This window comes from Setaria viridis, chromosome 2 (assembly GCF_005286985.2).
Source record: "Setaria viridis chromosome 2, Setaria_viridis_v4.0, whole genome shotgun sequence".
Classification (NCBI taxonomy): Eukaryota; Viridiplantae; Streptophyta; class Magnoliopsida; order Poales; family Poaceae; genus Setaria; species Setaria viridis.
The window spans coordinates 4773707-4793325 of record NC_048264.2 but is presented as its reverse complement, the minus strand read 5'-3'; the positions used below and the strand labels follow the sequence as shown (position 1 = coordinate 4793325).

Genomic DNA, 19619 nt, shown 5'->3' with positions numbered 1-19619 from the left:
CATGATGCCATGCTGCTTTAAATACATCTAAAGGAAGATGATTGATTTTATTACATGATTCGAGTTAGCAATTACAAGTTTACAACCAAGGTATCAAAAGTGAACCACAAAGATCATCTTATAGTTAAATTCTTTGTACGGATAAAAAGGAGATACACAAGGATGACTACAGTAAAGTGAAGTGTATATTGGTGCATAAACTTCTTGATCCGGCTGTAAGTGTTTAGATACCCCGAATGTGCAATATATGAAAGTTAATGGATTTAAGTGACACAAGTGCACATAAATAGAGGTATTAGTGGTGCATTGTACTCGATATAATGTATATATCAACAACAGTTGGTTCTAAATACTGCGCTCGTTAAATTTTCTCGCTCCCAGAGTGCAGGAAGCTCTTCGAGCTTTTTGCAATGGAATAATTTGAGGTTCACCATGCCTTTCAAAGTATTCATCCACGTTGGAAAAGTTCTGCTCCCACAGTGATTTATCCTCAGAGCCTTCAACTCATCATGAGGTTTGAGACCTTCCACCACCTCTTTATGATTATTATTCTGTGCTTCCTGGTCACTATCGGTCCAACATAACTCCAGTTCGGTCAATTTTTTCTTTTTTCGAAGACCTGCTGCTTCTGCATCTGCTTGTGCATCTGCTCCTGTCACATTTTCTAGCTTGCTTAGCTTCAGTGTACCACCAAGGTCCAAATTCTGCAGCTCTCCCAAATTACTGCAACCAGAGCCATCGGCACCTGCTACAAAGTATGTAAGCGTCTGTAGGGAAGTTAGGCGTCCGAGCTCTGGGGGCATGCTTTTCAACTTTCCACATCCGTGAGTGTAGAGGTGACCGAGGCCAGTCAGATACTTCAGTTGCTTTGGAAGCCGTTCAAGCCACTCACAGTAAGAAAGGTTCAGTGTTTGCAGATGATATAGGATGCTAATGTCTTCAGGAAGTGCTTGAAGAAAACTTTCTGAGAGATCAAGATACCTCAGGTGATGAAGATATTTCGGCCTTAAGATTGAATAACACACGATCTTTAAAGCTCTTATAGAGTTGTATTTTGATAAAATCTTCATATCTTCTTCGACATCTCCGTCACAAATCAGTGTTTGGAAAGCTGGAGATCCTTTCTCTTGGGAAGCATCCAGAAGAGTTTCTGGTCGACTGATTGACAAATACAAGTGACGAGCTGAACGAAGAACATCCTCTTTTTCACTTGAGTGTGTAGCTATTGCAGCACATTCTTCTCCCATAGCAGACTGTGCAACATCATGCATAAGGTCATGGATCTTACAAGTAATTCTAGAACAATACATGTGCTTATCACCCTCTCCATCAATAGAATATTTATTTTCATCAAAGGGGACATTCTTCAAATCCTGAAAAAATGACCTTGACTTCAGCTCAATGAAAATTGTTTCTCCAAAAGTTTCAGGACACACTTTTGATTGCTCTGGGATAAAACCATTGGCCATCCACAAGTGGATTAGTGTTTGCACGTCAATCTCATAATCCTTGGGAAACATAGCACAGAAAGCAAAGCATTGCCGCATGTATGATGGCAAGCAATTGTAACTTAGTTTCAGTACCGGTAAAATCCCATTTTCCTCATCACAAATCGTGCTTCCATTTAGTACATCCTTCCATTCTTCCTTGCTAGTCTTGGTACCCAGTAAAGAGCCCAATGCTGTAGCAGCTAAAGGAGAACCAGCACATCTCTTGGCAACTTCACCAACCATGTTAACTAGTTCACCAGGCCATTCCTTTTCTTGTTTTGAACCGAATGCTCTTGCCTTGATAATTTTCCCTAAGGACTCTTCATCCAAGCTTCCAAGTTTATAGGCTCCTTCAGTTGTACCCATCATTAGTTTAGCAACAGCTTCATCGCGAGTTGTTGTCAGCACTGTGTTAGGGCCTAGCCTAGGATCACTAGAGCTCATCTAGTCGGGTTCGAGAGAGACATGAGGGGCAAGGAGTTCCTGGTGAGTGCCTAGTGTGAGAGAGAGGGAATTGGGGTACCTTCACCCCTAGGGGTGGGAGCAGCGGAGCTGCTGGCCATCGCGGGTTCGGTTGGTGTAGTCTGCGCAAGGCAGCGACGCGCAGTGTAGTCCGGTCGCCGGTGAGGTGGCGGTGGCGCTTCCCGCCGCTACTGCGCAACCTAGATCGGTAGGTGTGTCGGTGGGGGCGGCTGGCTACGGCGAACCTCGTGAGCCGAGCCGGGTCCCCCCCACCCTGTTTATATAGCGCAGCGCGACAGGGGCCCACTACCCATTGATAGGGTAAGCGCCCCCGATCAGGGCGCAGATCAAGGTCCTGATTGGCCTTTGGGCCAATCGGGAAAGAGATCAATCTAACATTCTCCCCCTTGATCTCATCATTTACTTTTAGCTTTATACTTTTCATTTTTATTCGTTTCATCGTAGATTAATATGTAGAGCATGTTTCATCGTCACAGCTTGATTGCCGATAGAATCAACAGCTACAACACACCTCTCTATTTTGAAACAATTCTGTTTCTTTTGGGCCTTATCCAATCCAGGAATTATAGGCTTTCCCTTAAACCCATGCCGGCTAAGTGTTCCCTGAACACATTGGGAGGTAAGCCTTTCGTGAGCGGATCCGCAAGCATATCTTTTGTTCTTATATGCTCGAGACTTATAGTGTGATCCTGGATTCTGTCTTTCACAACGTAAAACTTTATCTCAATGGCTTTGGAAGCATTGCTTGATTTGTTGTTGTGAGCGTAGAATACTGCTGGTTCATTGTCGCAGTACATCTTTAGTGGTCTGTGAATACAGTCAACCACTCTCAATCCGGGTATGAATTTCTTTAGCCACATTGCCTGCCCCGTGGCCTCATGACACGCTATGAATTCTGCATGCATCGTTGATGACGCAGTTACTTTCTGTTTCGAGCTTCTCCATGAGATAGCTCCTCCTGCGAGAGTGAATACGTATCCAGACGTGGATTTTCTATCATCTTTGTCTCCCGCAAAGTCTGCATCTGAATACCCTTTTATCTCTAGGGAATCAGATCTCTTATATGTAAGCATGAGTTCTTTTGTGCCTTGCGCGTAGCGCAACGCCTTCTTTACCATTTTCCAGTGTTCTATACCTGGATTACTTTGATATCTACCGAGAACCCCGGTGACAAAAGCTAAGTCAGGGCGAGTGCACACTTGGGCATACTGTAAGCTTCCGACAGCTGAAGCATATGGAACCGCTTTCATTTGATCGATCTCGTACTGGTTCCTAGGACATTGAAAGTTCCCAAAACTATCGCCCTTGACTATAGGAGCAGGTGTGGCTTTACTCGCATGCATATTGTACTTCTTTAGAACCTTTTCTAAATATACCTTTTGCGATAACCCTAGAACCCCATTCAATCTATCTCGGTGAATTTCTATGCCCAAAACATATGTTGCTTCACCAAGATCCTTCATATCGAAGTTTGAGGACAAAAACTTCTTTGTCTCTTGCAGTAGACTGATATCACTGCTTGCAAGCAAAATATCATCCACATACAGGATTAGGAAAATGTATTTCCCATTTTTGAACTTTGCATAGACACAATTGTCTTCTATATTCTCTTGAAACCCAAATTTCTTTATTATATCATTAAACTTTAGATACCACTGTCTAGAGGCTTGTTTTAATCCGTAAATGGATTTCTTTAGACGACATCCCATATGCTCTTTGTCTTCAATGACAAAACCCTTTGGTTGTTTCATGTAGACATTTTCTTCCAAATCCCCATTTAGAAATGCCGTCTTTACATCCATCTGATGTAACTCTAAATCAAAATGCGCAACTAGTGCCATTATGATTCTGAAGGAGTCTTTACATGAGACAGGAGAAAAAGTCTCATTATAATCTATTCCTTCTCTTTGTGTAAAACCTTTTGCCACAAGTCTCGCCTTATACCTTTCGATGTTCCCTTTGGAGTCACGTTTAGTCTTGTAGACCCATTTACAGCCTACTATTTTGGCTCCTTTAGGAATCTCCTCAATTTCCCAAACATTGTTGGAACTCATCGATTTCATCTCATCTTCCATGGCCTCTAGCCACTTCGATGAATGAACACTTTTCATGGTTTCTTCATATGAAGTGGGATCACCTTCTATATGAACTTTTTCTGTGTTATAAACTTTATAACAATCAGGGATGGCTGATTTTCTGACCCTTTGAGACCTTCTAGGCCCCTCACTTTCAGGCATATTCTGTGCCTCTGCTTGTGGCACACTATTCTGAGGTGGCTGCTGCAACTCTTCCTCGTGTGCAACGATGGGTTCGGTTGGCTCCTGAAGGACAGGTTCCAAAACTTCATTCATCGTTTCCACGGGTGGAATCACAGTAGGTGCCTGCACCACAATATCAGGGACTGTAGCAGGTGCTTGCACCACGACCTCAGGAACTATCGGTGCGGGAATAATGGGTAGTGAGAAGTATGGTTCCTGAATCATCGGATTAGGTGCACACACCCGCTTCTCCTCAAGATCAATTTCTCGAGCTACCATGCTCCCCCTCACCATCTCATCCTCTAAGAAAATCGCCTGTCTCGTTTCTACAAACTTTGTGAATCTGTCTGGACAGTAGAAACGAAAACCCTTTGATTTTTCCGGGTAGCCAATGAAGTGGCAACTTACTGTTTTGGGATCTAGTTTCCCGATGTTTGGGTTAAACACTTTGGCCTCAGCTGGGCTCCCCCACACACGTAAGTGGTTTAGTGAGGGTACTCTTTCTGTCCATAGTTCGTACGGTGTTTTGGGCACCGACTTGCTTGGTACTCTATTAAGAATGTGAATGGCGGTCTTCAGTGCCTCCATCCACAGTCCCAATGGTAAGGTGGAATAGCTCATCATGCTGCGCACCATATCCATCAGTGTACGGTTACGTCTTTCAGCTACTCCATTTTGCTGAGGTTCGCCCGGCATTGAATACTGGGCTACTATGCCATTTTCCTGCAAGAACCTTGCAAAAGGTCCAGGAACTTGGCCGAATGGGGTATGCCGACCATAGTACTCCCCCCCACGGTCGGATCTTACTATTTTGATTCTTTTGTTATGCTGATTTTCAACTTCAGCTTTAAATATCTTAAATTTATCCACCGCTTCTGATCTTTCTTTGATAGGATAAATATAACCGTAACGGGAGTAATCATCTGTGAATGTTATGAACAAGTCATAGCCATCCACACTTTTCACAGGAAAAGGTCCACAAATATCAGTGTGGATTATCTCTAAAACTCCTGTGCTACGCTTAGCGCCTTTTTTAATTTGCTTTACAAATTTTCCTTTAATGCAATCAACGCATTGTTCTAAGTCTGAGAACTCTAATTGAGGAAGAATTTCATTCTTAACTAGTCTTTCTATTCTCCCCCTCGAAATATGGCCTAAACGACAGTGCCATAATTTCGACGATACTTCATGAGTTCTCTTTCTTTTCTTTGTTTCTTTCTCTGACGAGGATACATTCATATTCACATCACACACAGAATTAACTTTTTCACGCAATGATAATAAATACAACTCATTGTGAAGGATGGCAACACCAACACATGCATTATCGAACCAAATGGCACACTTTCCATTACCAAAATGACATTCATAACCATCATGGTCCAAACGTGAAATACTTATTAAGTTTCTGTGTAATGAGGGAACATAAAGCACATCTTTAAGTACAAGCATGAAACCATCAACAAGCTCTAAAGAGACATCGCCAACAGCTTCAACTTCTGCTTGGACTCCATTTGCGACTTCAACGCATCTTTCGCTTCTTTGCGTAGTCCTCGTCGAATGGAATCCCTGTAAAGAATTTGCAACATGAACAGTTGCACCTGAGTCAATCCACCAAGTAGATTTCGAATACTGTGTATACAAGGATTCATTTACAAAAGAAATAGTATTCTCACCTCTTTTTGCCATTATTGACTTTAACCAGTCGGGGCAGTCTTTCTTGAAATGCCCCTTTTTCTTGCAATGTAGACATTGGTCTTTGTCTACTGGGAGAAGCTTTTGGTGATTCTGCTGCATAGGAGCTTTTCCACGTGCCTTGAAAGAGGGGTTAGCAATCTTTTTCCTGTTATCCTTCACATAGTGCAATGAGCCACCGTGTGAGGATCTAAGTCTGTCCTCTTCCTGCACGCACATGGCGATCATTTTCTCCATGTCCCACTGTTCTGGCTGCATGTTGTAATTGACAACAAAAGTGTCAAACTCTTTAGGCAGAGAAGCAAAAACCAAATGCATAATGTGCCCAGGCTTGAGCTCAAGATCCATAGGCTTCAGCTGTGCTGCCAAGTTATACATCCTCATGATGTGATCTCTTATGCCAGTCCCTCCGCCATTGTACCTCTCTGTGGCCAGCTGCTTGAACAGCTGGGTAGCATATATCTTTGAGGAACTAGTGAACTGATTCCTTATCTTGTCGAGGTACTCTGAAACGGAGTCACACTCTGCGATCGAGCCCAAAATGGCAGGCTCAATCGTATTCTTTACCAAAGCCATACATTTCTTGTTGGCAGTGGTCCACTGTTTATTTTCAAGGGTGTATGCCAACTCCAGTGGAGCATAGTCCCTCTCCTTTTGCTGCCATGCAGCATCATCATCACCATCAGCCCTCACTGGCTTCTGTGGAGCTTGTGGCTGCGGTGTGGTCAGTACCCAGTGAACTTCTCCACAAACGAAGGAGAACTCAATCTTCTTCCTCCATTCTGTGTAGTTGTTGCCTTTGAGAATGGGTATCTCTTTGAGACACGCCATTAAGTTGAATGATCCTGAAATTCACAATCCATAAGTGAGATCATAACGACAATTGCATGAGTCATTTCCAACGTTGGTCAAAAATAAAACATACAACTGTTGATGCAATTTAAAACTATATCACCGTTGGGCAGAAATAGAAATAAAAGCATCAAAATGACTTTTTAAATCATGATACAGTTATTAACAACGTTGGTCAGAAAATAACAGCACCATGATCTAATTAACTTTATCATGCTCTCACATAAATTTAATTATCCCGTTGGTTCAAAATTAAATTTAAATGGAGCAATAAAAATGACTTTTGCAGCGGAAACTGTGAAATAAATCTATTTTCAGAAGCAAGACACTGTACAAAACTTTATTAATCTCTAATAAAAATTATCCCGTTGGTTCAAATTAGATTAGAGACTAAAACTGTGCAAAAACCATTAATTAAATGCTTCTGGAAATAGAAAAAACAAAAAAAAAACAGAGGTTACTGTTCAAATCGCGAAAAACGGCCCACGCACGAAAACGGCCCACAGCCCGTTCCCGCGCGCGGCCCGCTCGCGCGACGCAGGCGGCCCGCGAACGCGGCGCAGGCGGCCCGCGAACGCGGCGCAGGCGGCCCGCTAACGCGACGCAGGCGGCCCGCGAACGCGGCTTGACGCCGGCCTCTGGTGCGGCGCGCGCGCAGGCCGCAACCTGGGCCTGGGCCGCGAAAGCGGCCTGCCGCCGCATCCCGCCTGGGCCGTATCTGGCCCGGACAATCCCGACCGCTCGTCCAAATCCGACGGCCAGGCGTCAATCTCGGCGGAACAAAAACGCGAAACCGGCCGACGCCCCTAACCCTAACTCCATTCCATTCTTTCCCCCGCGCGCTCTCGCCGCGGCGGCGGCGGCGGGGCTATCTCTCCCGCGCCCGGCGATGGCCGGCGGCGGCGGTGGAGGGATGGCCCCGCCGGCGCACGGCCGCGGCAGCCCCCTCCTCCCCCTTTTGCTAGCCTCCTCCTTTCCTCCCTCCAGAAACTCGAGAGGTCGAGATCCAGATGGAGAAGAAAGGGGCCGGCGCCACCGCGGGTCCCCTCGCCGGCGAGCGCGTCCACCCCGAGGGTTGGGCGCGCCGCCGTCGAGCGGTCCTGTGGTGGTGCTTTTGCGCCCTCCCCCGAGCCCCGAGCGGTTGCGCCGGTGGTTTGGGTGGACGTGTTCTCCGGCGAGCCCGAGGCTCGGCCGGCCTTTGCCGCTCGCCGTCGGTAGACGTGCGGCGGTGAAGGCGACGACAGGTAAGTCTCCCGGCGTCTCTCTTTTCTTTAGATCTAGGGTTAGGGTTAGGGATTTGTTTCTGTTGCTTTTCTTTCTTCTTCTTTTTCTCGATCTACTGCTTTTCCCGATCTAGAATAGCTTCTAGGAGGTGTCTGATACCAATGTTAGGGCCTAGCCTAGGATCACTAGAGCTCATCTAGTCGGGTTCGAGAGAGACATGAGGGGCAAGGAGTTCCTGGTGAGTGCCTAGTGTGAGAGAGAGGGAATTGGGGTACCTTCACCCCTAGGGGTGGGAGCAGCGGAGCTGCTGGCCATCGCGGGTTCGGTTGGTGTAGTCTGCGCAAGGCAGCGACGCGCAGTGTAGTCCGGTCGCCGGTGAGGTGGCGGTGGCGCTTCCCGCCGCTACTGCGCAACCTAGATCGGTAGGTGTGTCGGTGGGGGCGGCTGGCTACGGCGAACCTCGTGAGCCGAGCCGGGTCCCCCCCACCCTGTTTATATAGCGCAGCGCGACAGGGGCCCACTACCCATTGATAGGGTAAGCGCCCCCGATCAGGACGCAGATCAAGGTCCTGATTGGCCTTTGGGCCAATCGGGAAAGAGATCAATCTAACACACTGAGCTACCGCTGCCACCATGCTGAAGGTAGGACTTCAGCCTTTCCCACTTGCTAGGCTCATCACGGTTCCACACATCATCCAATACGAGGAGGTACCTCTTCCCACTCACTGCCTTTTGAAGATTGTCCAGTGCTGATGAACTTCCGCTTGCTTGACAACCATTCTCTTTCACTATTCTGTTAGCCAGGGAATCCACATCAAAATCCTCGGAGACACACACCCAGAGCCGCAAATCGAAATGCTTCTGAATTTCAGTGTCATTGTAAACGAGCTGTGCTAAGGTGGTCTTGCCCAACCCACCCATTCCGACTATCGGAAGCACCATGAGATCCTTACTGCTAGCTCCAGCAAGCAATCGATCAACAAGATCCTTCGTCTCTTGAGCTCTTGATTTGCTGGCAATGTCCACAGACACAGTGGGGATGCAAGCATCCGTCTGCCTCCATTGCATGAGCATTTGCGGCTGCGGTTTGAATTTGAACCTGAATGCATTCATCTCTGCGATGAGGACATCAATTTCTTGCAAGATCATGCAGAGCCTGTTTGCCATCTTATAACGGAACACAAAACGGTTGTGAGAAGGGAAGAGCTTTATTACATCCATGCCGAGCGCCTTGTAGTGGCCCTCCGCCTTAGCTTTGCGGCGAAGGGCCTCGTACTTGAACTCGTCGAGGACATCATTCGCCTTGTAGGCCACCGTCCGGACCTCCTCCAGCCAAGCTTTCGCCCCTTCTCTGTGTTTTGCCGCCTGCTCCTCGGCGTCGGCGATGACGTCCAGGACGGCCGGCAGCTTGCGCTTCAGGAGCTTGTGCTGCTCCTCCATGCCCTCCATCACCTTGTACTGGTCCAGGAGGTAGCTGGAGGCCTTCTCCTTCACCATGGACAGCAGTGGCCCGACCACCATGGTGGCCAGTACCTCAGCCATGGCAACGCCTGGAGCTCCAAAAACACACGCACAGGTGACAGGACACAGGAAACACAGTGTTGCTGGGTGGAGAGAGAGAAGCTGGACGCTTGGTTTGAGCTGCTGCTTTTGTGGAAAATGGAGACTTCGAGCGTTGACTTTGGAGGAGCCAAGTGGATGTGTTTAATTGGTTGCATAGACTACAGCAATATAGAACCACGTTCGTCCAGATGCGTGTCTTCAACCATGTGAGAGCATGTGCATCTTGCATTAGTTTTGGGCCATCCATTAGCATCTCGAGGCCAGGAGGGAAAATAATAGTAGTTTTGTTTAATAATGACAAGTTGACAATGGACTGCTAGTCTCTATGATCCGTTACTCGAATAGCAATGTCTAACAGTTTCTGTGCATTACTGCTCCCTTTTCAGAGTTTTTTCTGTTTTCTTGATGCATTTTTGGTTTAGCTTAGTAATTTTGTTGCCACGCCCAGGCGCGCCGGCGCGGGCAGTGTCCTGGAGTGGCATTTTGTCGAGCACCTTTTGAGCAGCAGTGGAAGAGGTGGCCGGCGTGCTTGAAGCTGCAAGCAAAGAGGCTGTTCCATGCGACCATACCCGCACGCTGCTGCTTCCTAGATCATGATGTGCATCTCTTGCTCATGTCTTGTGGCCAAGACCATAATGAGTGTATGACAACTTGCTAGTGATGGCTGTTGCAGAGTTATTAGATTTTGTATGGGTACTTGCCCTCTGCTTTGCGTTACAACACTAGATATTCTCGTGGTTCATCGCGATCCCTATTCTTTTCAATTCCATTACAGCATTACCAGCAGAAATGCTGCTGCAATTGCAAGACGTAACTTTGAAGAAACAGAGTTCAGCACTTTCAGTTCGTATTCAAGCAGCAGCTTAGACAGCTTGTCGAACAACAACATGAGTAGTAGTAGTATGTTGGATTGTTGACCTATTCTATGGCAAGTACTGCTGCAGTAATGTAGACAAACACGTCATGAAATGAAAGTGCTAGCTGTGTATGTGTTTTGCTTACGCTGGAGCGGACACTGAGTTCAAACACGCCATAGTTCAAAAGAAAATATAAGGATAAAAAGCTGGAGCATGGAGCTCGATCAATATGCTATATATTCTTCAACTTGCAGTCTGGGACTTGTTTTGTGATCAAAATCAAGGACTTCAGCTTGAAGAAGGATGAAAGACTAGAGCATGGAGTTCCATATGCTAAATTCTTCAGTTTGCAATGTGGACTTGTTTTCTAGACTTCGGCTTGGCTTCACTGGATATTATCTTCAGAAAGTGAATATAATAGATTTGGCCTAGATGAAGGAACGCCATATGGTTTTGGACCACCAGACAAGAGAAACCAGTGTTCAGGAATGCATACCAAACTCGTCATCTCTGGCCAATTTTTTTTTTTCAGATAGTAGGCATTCTAAAAGTTGCAGAAGATCCTAGTCATTTCTTTATACCCAAGCTCCATGAGCCGAGAGACCATGTTTAGCTGCATTTCTTGGCTGTAAAATCTAGGAATTTGCCAGACACATTTCCTATAGACAAATTACAAAATGAAACGAAGTTCCTGCATTATGTACATTATTAAAGGCTAATCATATCATCCCGAGGACCAATGTTCTTGCACAGACATGACTTCTTTTTTCTCCACAGAAACCTAGGCTAAGTTCAGAGTTCGTAGGTCACCACTCACCAGGCACCAGCTAACACTCGGTCAGGCAGTCACGGGTCGAGCTTGCTGGGGAGGTATCAGGAGTGGATGGCCAGGCTGCCGAAGGACATGGGGCTGGCCAGTGACGACAGCACGTGGATCATCCTGAACTTCTGACTGATTGCCGCCAGGGCAGGGTTCCTCTTGGCCATCTCCTCATTCTTGGAGTACCCGGCCTCACGAGGTCCTTCTATCTTGTACCTCTTCATCATCATCTAGGTGAAAGAGAGCAATTCAATAGGCACAGGTGAAAATGAAAGCGCAAACTACAAAGAGCAATGCTCAACCAACCAAAGTACAAGCCTGCAAGGCACATTCTCTCTTCTTATTTTTTTTATGTATAACCCCTATCCTACTCAAATAACAGAACATTGTCAGCATCGATTTCAGCAATCAAGATATCTCGATTGTCAAGTTTGCTCTCTAAAACAACATCCAAGTGATGTGTGCTACAATGCAAATGTGGAAAAATCACCAATCAGATCTCAGAAACAATAAGATGCAGTTTGAAAGGTTCATATATGCAGCCAGACATGTCTACTTGTTTTGTCAAATTAGATTCCCACAAATTTTATCCACAACTATGCTTCTAAGTTCTAACCAAGCTAGATTTTCACCTCCAGATGCTAGATCGCTAACTATTCATGGACTGGATTCTGCTTTATGCTATCTGTATTAATTCTTGAAAATAAAATAAAGAACAAGTCAGTATATTCCTGTGAGCGCTGCTATGACTAGTACTCAGAAATCGCTGACCTATAAAATATAACCATATAACTAATAATTTAAAAGTAACTTTCTTTTGCTTTACATACCTCTACTACCATCAGCAAAGTAAATCTCAAAATTGCATATAAAAAGTGTAAGATTCCATTCATTAGTAATGATATTATCACATACTCAAACTATAATTTTGTGATATTCTGTGTAACTAGCACACTAGCATCTGGCAAATGCAAAACGAGAGGTACTAAAAAGCTCAAGGCCATTTCGAAGTGTGGTGGCTCAAACTGCCAGGGTTCCTGGATGTCGTGTCCACTTCCTGGACGTGCCCATCGTCCATTACCGACCCCTTCAACTGGCTCGATGTCATGTTCAAGAGCACGGCTCGAGCACTCCAGAGTTGGAGCCAGCGCAGCATCGGCCAGATCAAGCAACAGATACTGGTGGCAAGAACCATAGTGCTCTGGCTAGACACGGCGCAAGAGCAGAGGCAGCTACTGGCGGAAGAATTGGAACTTCGGAGAACACTCAAGTGCAAGCTACTGGGGCTCTCCTCCCTTGAACGCACGATGGCCAGACTTCGCTCGCGCATGATCTTCTTGAAAGATGGAGATGCCAACACGAGATTATTTCATTTACAGGCCAGCCACAGAATGAAGAAGAAGGTGATATCCAAGCTACAGTATGAAGGAGGCATAGCTGTCACACAGCAGGAGAAAGAGCATGTGCTATACAGCTATTTCAAGAGCATCATGGGAACACCTTCTGCTCGGACAGAAGCTATTGATCTCTCGGCCTTGGATTTCCAGCGCGCCAACCTGGAACATCTGGATGCAGTGTTCTCAGAAGATGAAGTATGGAGCACCATCAAGTCCTTGCCGGGAGAAAAGTCGCCGGGACCTGACGGTTTCACGGCGGAATTCTACAAAGCAGCGTGGCCTGTGATCAGGAATGATATCATGGCAGGTTTCAGAGCGTTTTACAGGGGCTGCTGTGCTCATTTCCATCGCCTGAATGGTGCTCTGATTACTCTATTGCCCAAGAAACCCGATGCAGCAATGCCAAGTGAGTACAGGCCAATCAGCCTAATACATAGCTTTGCAAAATTGGTTGCCAAACTTCTAGCAAACCGCCTGGCCCCTCAGCTCGACCACCTCATTGCAATTAACCAGAGCGCATTCATCAAGAAACGCTCTATGCACGATAATTTTAAATTTGTGGAACAGGCAGCTAAGACTTTGCATAGAAAGAAGAAATCATCTTTGTTGCTCAAGTTGGACATTTCTAAGACCTTCGACACCGTAGCTTGGCCATTCCTACTCCAACTGCTGCAGGAGATGGGGTTCGGCCCAAAGTGGCGAAATTGGATATCAGTTATAGTATCCATCGCATCGACAAGGGTCCTGCTTAATGGAATGCCTTGAAAGTTGATCCACAATGCTAGGGGATTGAGGCAAGGGGATCCCCTCTCCCCCATGCTATTCATTCTGATTATGGAGGTGTTGCACAGACTTCTCAAATCGGCAACCCAACAAGGAGTTCTCAATGCACTGGCCGATCAAGCAATACAGCACCAATGTTCTCTGTATGCAGACGATGTAGTGCTGTTTGCATCCCCCAATGTGCAGGACACGGTGACTATCAAGGAAGTCCTGAATTTCTTCGGCAATGCCACTGGTTTGCACACAAACCTGCAGAAAAGTCTAATTGCACCAATTGCTTGCTCCCAAGATCAACTACAGATGGTCCAACACATTCTGCCAGCTGCAATCTCTAACTTCTTCCCTATCACATACTTGGGCCTGCCACTTTCTGTTGGCCGCCTGAAGAAATCAGACTTTCAACCTTTGGTCGACAAAGTCAGTGCTACAATCCCTACCTGGAGAACTCCTTTGATGAACCGAGCAGGAAGATTGACAACTGTCAAAGTGACTATGAGTTCTATCTGCACACATACCCTTATTTCTTTGAAGATCCCTGATTGGGTTATAAAAGAAATTGACAAGAGACGCAAGGGTTTCCTATGGGAAGGGAAAATGCAGGCTAAAGGGGGTAACTGCCTTGTAGCTTGGACCACTGCTTGCAGGCCAACAATCTTCGGGGGCCTGGGCATCCCTGATCTCAGGCTGGAAGTGCATGCAGAAAGGACCTACACTTCGTCAGATGTTTCAGGCATCAATCGACATCCAACTGGGTGATGGGAACTTAGCCCTATTCTGGATCGATAAATGGTATGGAGACTCATCCCCTTGTACAATGGCGCTTGATCTTTACACTCTAATCAGACCAACAGTCAGAAATGCAAGAACCGTCGCCCAGGCGCTATCTGAAAAACGATGAATCTCTGATATTGCCGGACCGGCAACAGTAGCAACGCTCACACAACATGTCAGTCTTTGGCACGCTCTTGACGGACTCCACTTGCGTCAGGAACTGAGGACAAGGTGTCCTGGAGATGGAACCCCTCTGGCGATTATACAGCCCGATGAGCGTACAATGTTTTCTTTCAAGGGGCGATCAGATTTGCAGCTCATAAACTAATCTAGAAAGCTTAGGCCCCCCTTAAGATCAAGTTCTTTATGTGGTTCGCTGTTAAAGATCGTTTATGGACATCAGAGAGGAGGCACCGGCGAGGAATCCAGGATCATGACGCCTGTGCTTTGTGCCAGCAGGACACTGAAACAGCAAGCCACCTCTTCGTGCACTGTTAGTTCACCAGACAGTTTTGGCAAGTTTTGATGTCCGCTGAGGCAACCACCAGCGTTGCACCTAGGCATAATTGAATGGTGGTTCGACTGCAGAAATGACTTGGATTCTCTGAGGAAGAGAGGACTCGACTCGACTTTCATGCTTGTCTCATGGAGCATCTGGAAGGGAGCCGCCGAGGTTGCTTGGGCAGCTGCTGAAAGGGAGCCGCCGAGGTTGCTTGGGCAGCTGCTGATAGAGATTTTTGAGCAGGTTCAATTATAGTGTGCTGCAGGCGCCAAGCACTTGGCCCTTCTTCAGTGGCCGGCTGTAGGCCTGCAATCTTCCTGGACCCACCCCATTTCATCCTACCATTCCGAGTTGTTGTCTGTGTTAAACTTCTTTTATGTTTTATCCTATCCGTGTGCGTGTGCTCGGTTAGACCTGCGTTGTAAACGAATGTTTTTTTCATTCTTTCCTTCTTAATATAAAAATACGCACCTCGGAAAAAAAAACGAACAAAGTATTTCACTTCAACCATCATAGCTGTGATGACCGGAAGGTTTCGAAAGGTTACAGATAAGGATCGAAAGAAGGAATCCATACGAACCAACGGGGCGGACGAAGCAGCGGCGGCGGCGCTTGCTTACCTGAACAGGATGGTGCCGCCGATGAATGCGACCCAGAGGCCGGTGCCCCATGCGGTGGCTGCCGAGGCGCCAGGGATTCGGGCGCGAAGAGGACCCCCGCGGCGAGGAACAACACTACCGTCAAGAACCGCGCCGCTTCCCATCGCGTGGGCCCTTGGGGCTCGGAACGGCAGTCGCCTCTGAGCTTGGAATGGACGCGACGGCTAGGCCAGCGAGAAGCTTGGAACGGCCGGGGCCTTGTCGTTGACCTTCCAGAAAGAATATATGCTTTGCTTGGAAAACAGAGGCATGTTTCTTTCTCTGCATTCTTAATAAAAAATCCTCTGGTAGGGTACTTTGTGTGAGACGTCACATTGCGCCATTGTCTAGGTATTTACCTTTTTTTTAAGGCAAGATTTCTCTCAAAACTTGAGAGAGGAAACAAATCCATGGGCTGGAACATGAAGATGTTCGGACACGGACAGACATGGGATGGGCCAGCACATAATTTTGGAAAGAATGACAGTGCCAAACAACTAATCCGTGGACAATGTTTCAGTCAGTCGGAGGTCTGCAGGTACAAAGCTCATGTCATCATTCCAGGCTCAACCACGTATCAGAATGATGACCGTCTTTAGCTGAATCTCTTGACAAGATTACCTGGCTCGTTCAATCTAAAGCAAGTATTAATCTCCATGCTTTTAACCAGCTTTAACCAGGAAGATCAATGGATTTAAGTGGTGAATGTGAATGCTTTTAACCAGGAAGATCAATGGATTTAAGTGGTGAATGTGAATGCTTTTAACCAGGAAGATCAATGGATTTGGCATGCGCTGGTGATTGTTTTATAGGATTTATAGGATTCTTTTTTTCGTTTTGAGCTGGGGATTTACAAGATTTGGGCAAGTTTTCCGTCAAAATCTAAGTGTTCAGGAGGCCTGCCAGCAAAACAGGCTGATGATGAAGCGACGAGCCGACGGGAGAATAGGAATGCGGGCAGCAAGAAGCAAGCAACGAAAGCGATTACGATGAATAGGAAATCAAAGAAACCGTGGTTGGTTGACCAAAACGATAGGAGAAACAAGACGCTGACCATCATGATTTGCACTAATCATATTGCTTAGATATGATGGATGATCCACCCCTTTATACTCCCAAAAAAAAATAAACAGTCTACCAGCGAACAGCAGCTGAACACCATCCCGACCCAACTGCGTCAATTGTTAGCCAAAGGAAAACTCATCAGCGAAGTACCATTGCGTACAGCAGCACCAACACCCGTGCCACAGACGAATATCAGCGCCACATGGAAGACGGAGGCACAACAGTAAAATCCAAAAACAAAGCCAACTAAAGTACAAAAGGTCACGAAGACGTATCACGCCACGAATTTCATAATGAGCAAGGGATACACAAAGCAATCTGTAAGGAGCAAAAATTCAGAATGGTCTCCAGTTCTCAATTCTCATGCATGGCCACAAATGGAGAACAAGATTGACCATCACGGTGCACGGATCACAAGCATAATTTAGGTAACCGGTTTGAAACTGCTCATACTCTATGTTCTCACAGCAACACATTAACAAAAAGGAAGACTTGTCTTAAAATCCCACAGGTCTTATGATGGTGCAGGATAAAACAGAGTGATAAACCCTCTCGAGATAAGTTCAGCGACACTACTACTCAAAACTTAACTAGATAGCACCCGCTCACTGAGTCACACCAAGCCACTTTGAGAAGTTCTCAAACTCGGTGTAGTCGCTGTCTGAGATCATGGTCCTGTGCCATGCCTTTCCAGCAGCCTTGACCTTGGCAGCCTCCTCCTACAACAATGGATCAACAGATATTGTTCAGTACGTGTTTGTTGACAAAAGGGCGTACAGCTGAACAAAATAATCAGCATCTGATATATTAAACCAACAGTAGTTCAGATATTGGTCAGCTCTGTAGTGTTCAGGAGATATATGGGCATGCAACGAAGAATCTTGACAACAATGTAAACATATCAAACTATACAGTTAAACAAATATTCAGGAGATATATGGATGTGCAGGGATTCAGTTCGAAACATGGATAATGTAATAACATTCATTCAAGAATTCTGTAACCAAAACACTTAGTAAAACATCAATCTATTCATCACATTCTAACAAGGCATACTCCCAAGTTACCAATTCAGAACACAAATCAACAAGAGGGATCGAACTAAAACATTCAAGATAAACCCTGACCCATGAGTTACAGGGCTTGTCATATGCTATATATGCAAAGATTACCAAAGCTACCAGTACCATAAATCATTTCTAAGAAAAGAGTAGAACAAACAATTGCTCAGATATCTCCTAGCATATAAAGAAATGGAACAGAACACAGTCAAATGTCTTACTAAAAACAATTAAGGATACAGAAACACCCTGAGCAAATAGTAAACAATGACAAACTAGGTTACCCATGCATACTGATACAGCACAAACGCACAATTACAAGAATATTTGTTGGCACAACATTAGATCAATGCACATAACTGAACCCCAACAAGAATCACTACAGCAGAATCATGTTGTTCACACAGAACTGCAGTACTAATACTTTCAACCAATGAAATTTGCTCAAATTATGATACATCAAACAAATTAAACCAGTCATACAAGGGGCAGAAAATGTACCATGGCAAACACTACAAGTCATAAACAGTACACCAGAACTACATGTGCAATCTAAGTGATCAATACAGGTATTATTGACATCATCAGAAATGAAATGGAGGGAGAGAAATGGTCATACCGGGCTAAGCTTGGTCCTCTTGGATTCGAGCTTCTCTTTCCTTGCCTTGACGCGGGCAGCCTCAGCGAGGGTAGCCATTTTGCGGGCAGTGCCGAGGTAGGGGTTGAGCTTGAGCACAGCAGCCATGTTCTTCAGCGGGTTCTTCCTCTTCTCCCTGCGCTTCACCTCCTTGTTGAGTGGCTTCACCACAGACTGGACCTCGTCAGAGTTGATGATTCTGCCCAGGTCAGCGTTGGCCATCTTGGGCCTTGGCAGCACGAAGCCCTTCTTCTTCTGTGACGGGGTGTCAAATGTTCCATACACCTCCTCAAGCTTCTTGAAGGCACTCTCGGTCCAGATCACAAAGCGCCCGAGGTGGCCACCAGGGGCGAGGTCGAGCAGGTTGAGGCGCTCGACGTTGGCGACATCCACACCGGGGAGGTTGCGGAAGGCCTTAACAATCTTGGAGCCCTCGGTGCCGTAGACGATGAGCGGGCCCTTGCGGTTGATGTAGCGGCGGTTGCGCATCTTACCTTTGCCGGGGCGGATGCCGACAGAGTCCTTGGCCTTCTCGACGTCGGCGTAGGCGCCAACCTGCTTGAGGATCTTGAGCGCCTGGGAGGTCTTCTCGATGGACTCAGCGGAGTCGGAGATGACCAGGGGCAGCTCGGGGACGGTCTCGATGCGGTGGCCGCGCGCCTGGACGAGGGCCGGGACGGCGGTGGCGGCGAGCGCCGAGGCGACGGCGACGCGGCGGAGGTTGACGTTGACGCGGCGGTGCCACTTGCGCCAGATCTTGGTGGGCGCGAACATCCGCCCGCCGCGGCACATGTTGCCGAAGGCTCCCTGGCCGGCGCGGTGGGTGCCGCCGCCGGGGACACGGGGGATACGGGACACCGCGCGCCCGGTACCCCAAGACTCCGCGGAGGTCTGGTGGCCGGCGCGTCGGGAGACGGCGTAGGGCTGGCGCTTGTTGCAGGACAGCAGCTTGTGGGTGAAGGTGACCACGTCGGGGCGGATCGGCGCGCTGAAGACCGCCGGGTAGGGGAGGCCCGTGGCATCGGTGGCCATGTCGCCCTCCAGGGCCTTCACGGAGACGAGGGGGCGGCTGAAGGCGACCATGGCGGCGGCGGAGGCGGCTAGGGTTTTGGGGCGGCGCGGCGCGGCGGGGGTGCGAATGGAGGCGGGGCGCGAGGGGAAGAGGCTATATAGGTGGAGGTGACTAGGGTTTGCGTGCGGGGGTTAGCTGGAGAGATCTGGTCCGTTGATTTGGAGCGAGCGGTGGGATGTGATGGGGAATGTGTGGGCTAGGCCTGTAAACCGCTCGTATGGGCCGGCTCATGCTGTCTGTCTGTGTGCTGGTGCCCAACGCCCTTTTAGGAGGCCGAAGGAGGCCCAGCATATCAATATTTGGCCCCTAAACAACATTTCAGCTCGACTTATCTCCCAAACTAGATCAATTGGTCAAATCCTGGCTTTCATTTTTCTTAAAACACATGCAAGTTGAGTTTTAAGTTAAATTTTTTGAGGTACCACAAGACATCATAACTTGCCTTCACATA

The 19619-nt window shown here is 47.1% G+C and overlaps 4 protein-coding genes across 5 annotated transcripts; all 4 read right to left on the bottom strand.

The window, feature by feature from the left end:
* Positions 1-329: 329 nt before the first annotated feature.
* On the bottom strand, positions 330-2276 carry LOC117843985 (disease resistance protein RGA2). The gene has a single exon (XM_034724775.2). The coding sequence runs from the start codon at positions 1932-1934 to the stop codon at positions 330-332; it is 1605 nt and encodes a 534-aa protein (XP_034580666.2). The 5' UTR covers positions 1935-2276.
* A 3275-nt stretch (positions 2277-5551) lies between these two features.
* Positions 5552-9619, bottom strand: LOC117843272 (putative disease resistance protein RGA3). Of its 2 annotated transcripts, none has more exons than XM_072292052.1 (3): positions 8278-9619; positions 5908-6771; positions 5552-5800 (listed from the first exon to the last, which is right to left on the bottom strand). In XM_072292052.1, the coding sequence occupies exon 1, from the start codon at positions 9542-9544 to the stop codon at positions 8609-8611; it is 936 nt and encodes a 311-aa protein (XP_072148153.1). In that variant the 5' UTR covers positions 9545-9619; the 3' UTR covers positions 5552-5800; positions 5908-6771; positions 8278-8608. The 2 variants fall into 2 exon arrangements, with proteins under 2 accessions (XP_072148153.1, XP_034579732.2); XM_034723841.2 differs by having other exon boundaries at positions 8278-8613.
* A 999-nt stretch (positions 9620-10618) lies between these two features.
* LOC117843374 (uncharacterized) lies at positions 10619-16589 on the bottom strand. The gene is made up of 2 exons (XM_034723954.2): positions 15316-16589; positions 10619-11472 (listed from the first exon to the last, which is right to left on the bottom strand). Exons 1-2 carry the CDS (start codon positions 15364-15366, stop codon positions 11296-11298), a joined length of 228 nt encoding a protein of 75 aa, XP_034579845.1. The 5' UTR covers positions 15367-16589; the 3' UTR covers positions 10619-11295.
* A 143-nt stretch (positions 16590-16732) lies between these two features.
* LOC117844847 (large ribosomal subunit protein uL4z) lies at positions 16733-19242 on the bottom strand. The gene is made up of 2 exons (XM_034725653.2): positions 18079-19242; positions 16733-17117 (listed from the first exon to the last, which is right to left on the bottom strand). The coding sequence occupies exons 1-2, from the start codon at positions 19177-19179 to the stop codon at positions 17004-17006; spliced, it is 1215 nt and encodes a 404-aa protein (XP_034581544.1). The 5' UTR covers positions 19180-19242; the 3' UTR covers positions 16733-17003.
* Positions 19243-19619: the final 377 nt, after the last annotated feature.

Bases quoted from the DNA above. Each gene is read 5' to 3' on its own strand.
- LOC117843985 (XM_034724775.2), bottom strand. From the start codon at position 1,934: ATGAGCTCTAGTGATCCTAGGCTAGGCCCTAACACAGTGCTGACAACA.
- LOC117843374 (XM_034723954.2), bottom strand. From the start codon at position 15,366: ATGGGGCACCGGCCTCTGGGTCGCATTCATCGGCGGCACCATCCTGTT. The intron at 11,473-15,315 runs GTAAGCAAGCGC...TCTTTCACCTAG, and splicing joins GGCGGCACCATCCTGTTCAG to ATGATGATGAAGAGGTACAA.
- LOC117843272 (XM_034723841.2), bottom strand. From the start codon at position 8,317: ATGGCCAGCAGCTCCGCTGCTCCCACCCCTAGGGGTGAAG. The intron at 6,772-8,277 runs GTACCCCAATTC...TGTGAATTTCAG, and splicing joins TCCCACCCCTAGGGGTGAAG to GATCATTCAACTTAATGGCG. The intron at 5,801-5,907 runs GTGAGAATACTA...AATTCTTTACAG, and splicing joins GTCAATAATGGCAAAAAGAG to GGATTCCATTCGACGAGGAC.
- LOC117844847 (XM_034725653.2), bottom strand. From the start codon at position 19,179: ATGGTCGCCTTCAGCCGCCCCCTCGTCTCCGTGAAGGCCCTGGAGGGC. The intron at 17,118-18,078 runs GTATGACCATTT...CCATTGTTGTAG, and splicing joins AGAGGACCAAGCTTAGCCCG to GAGGAGGCTGCCAAGGTCAA.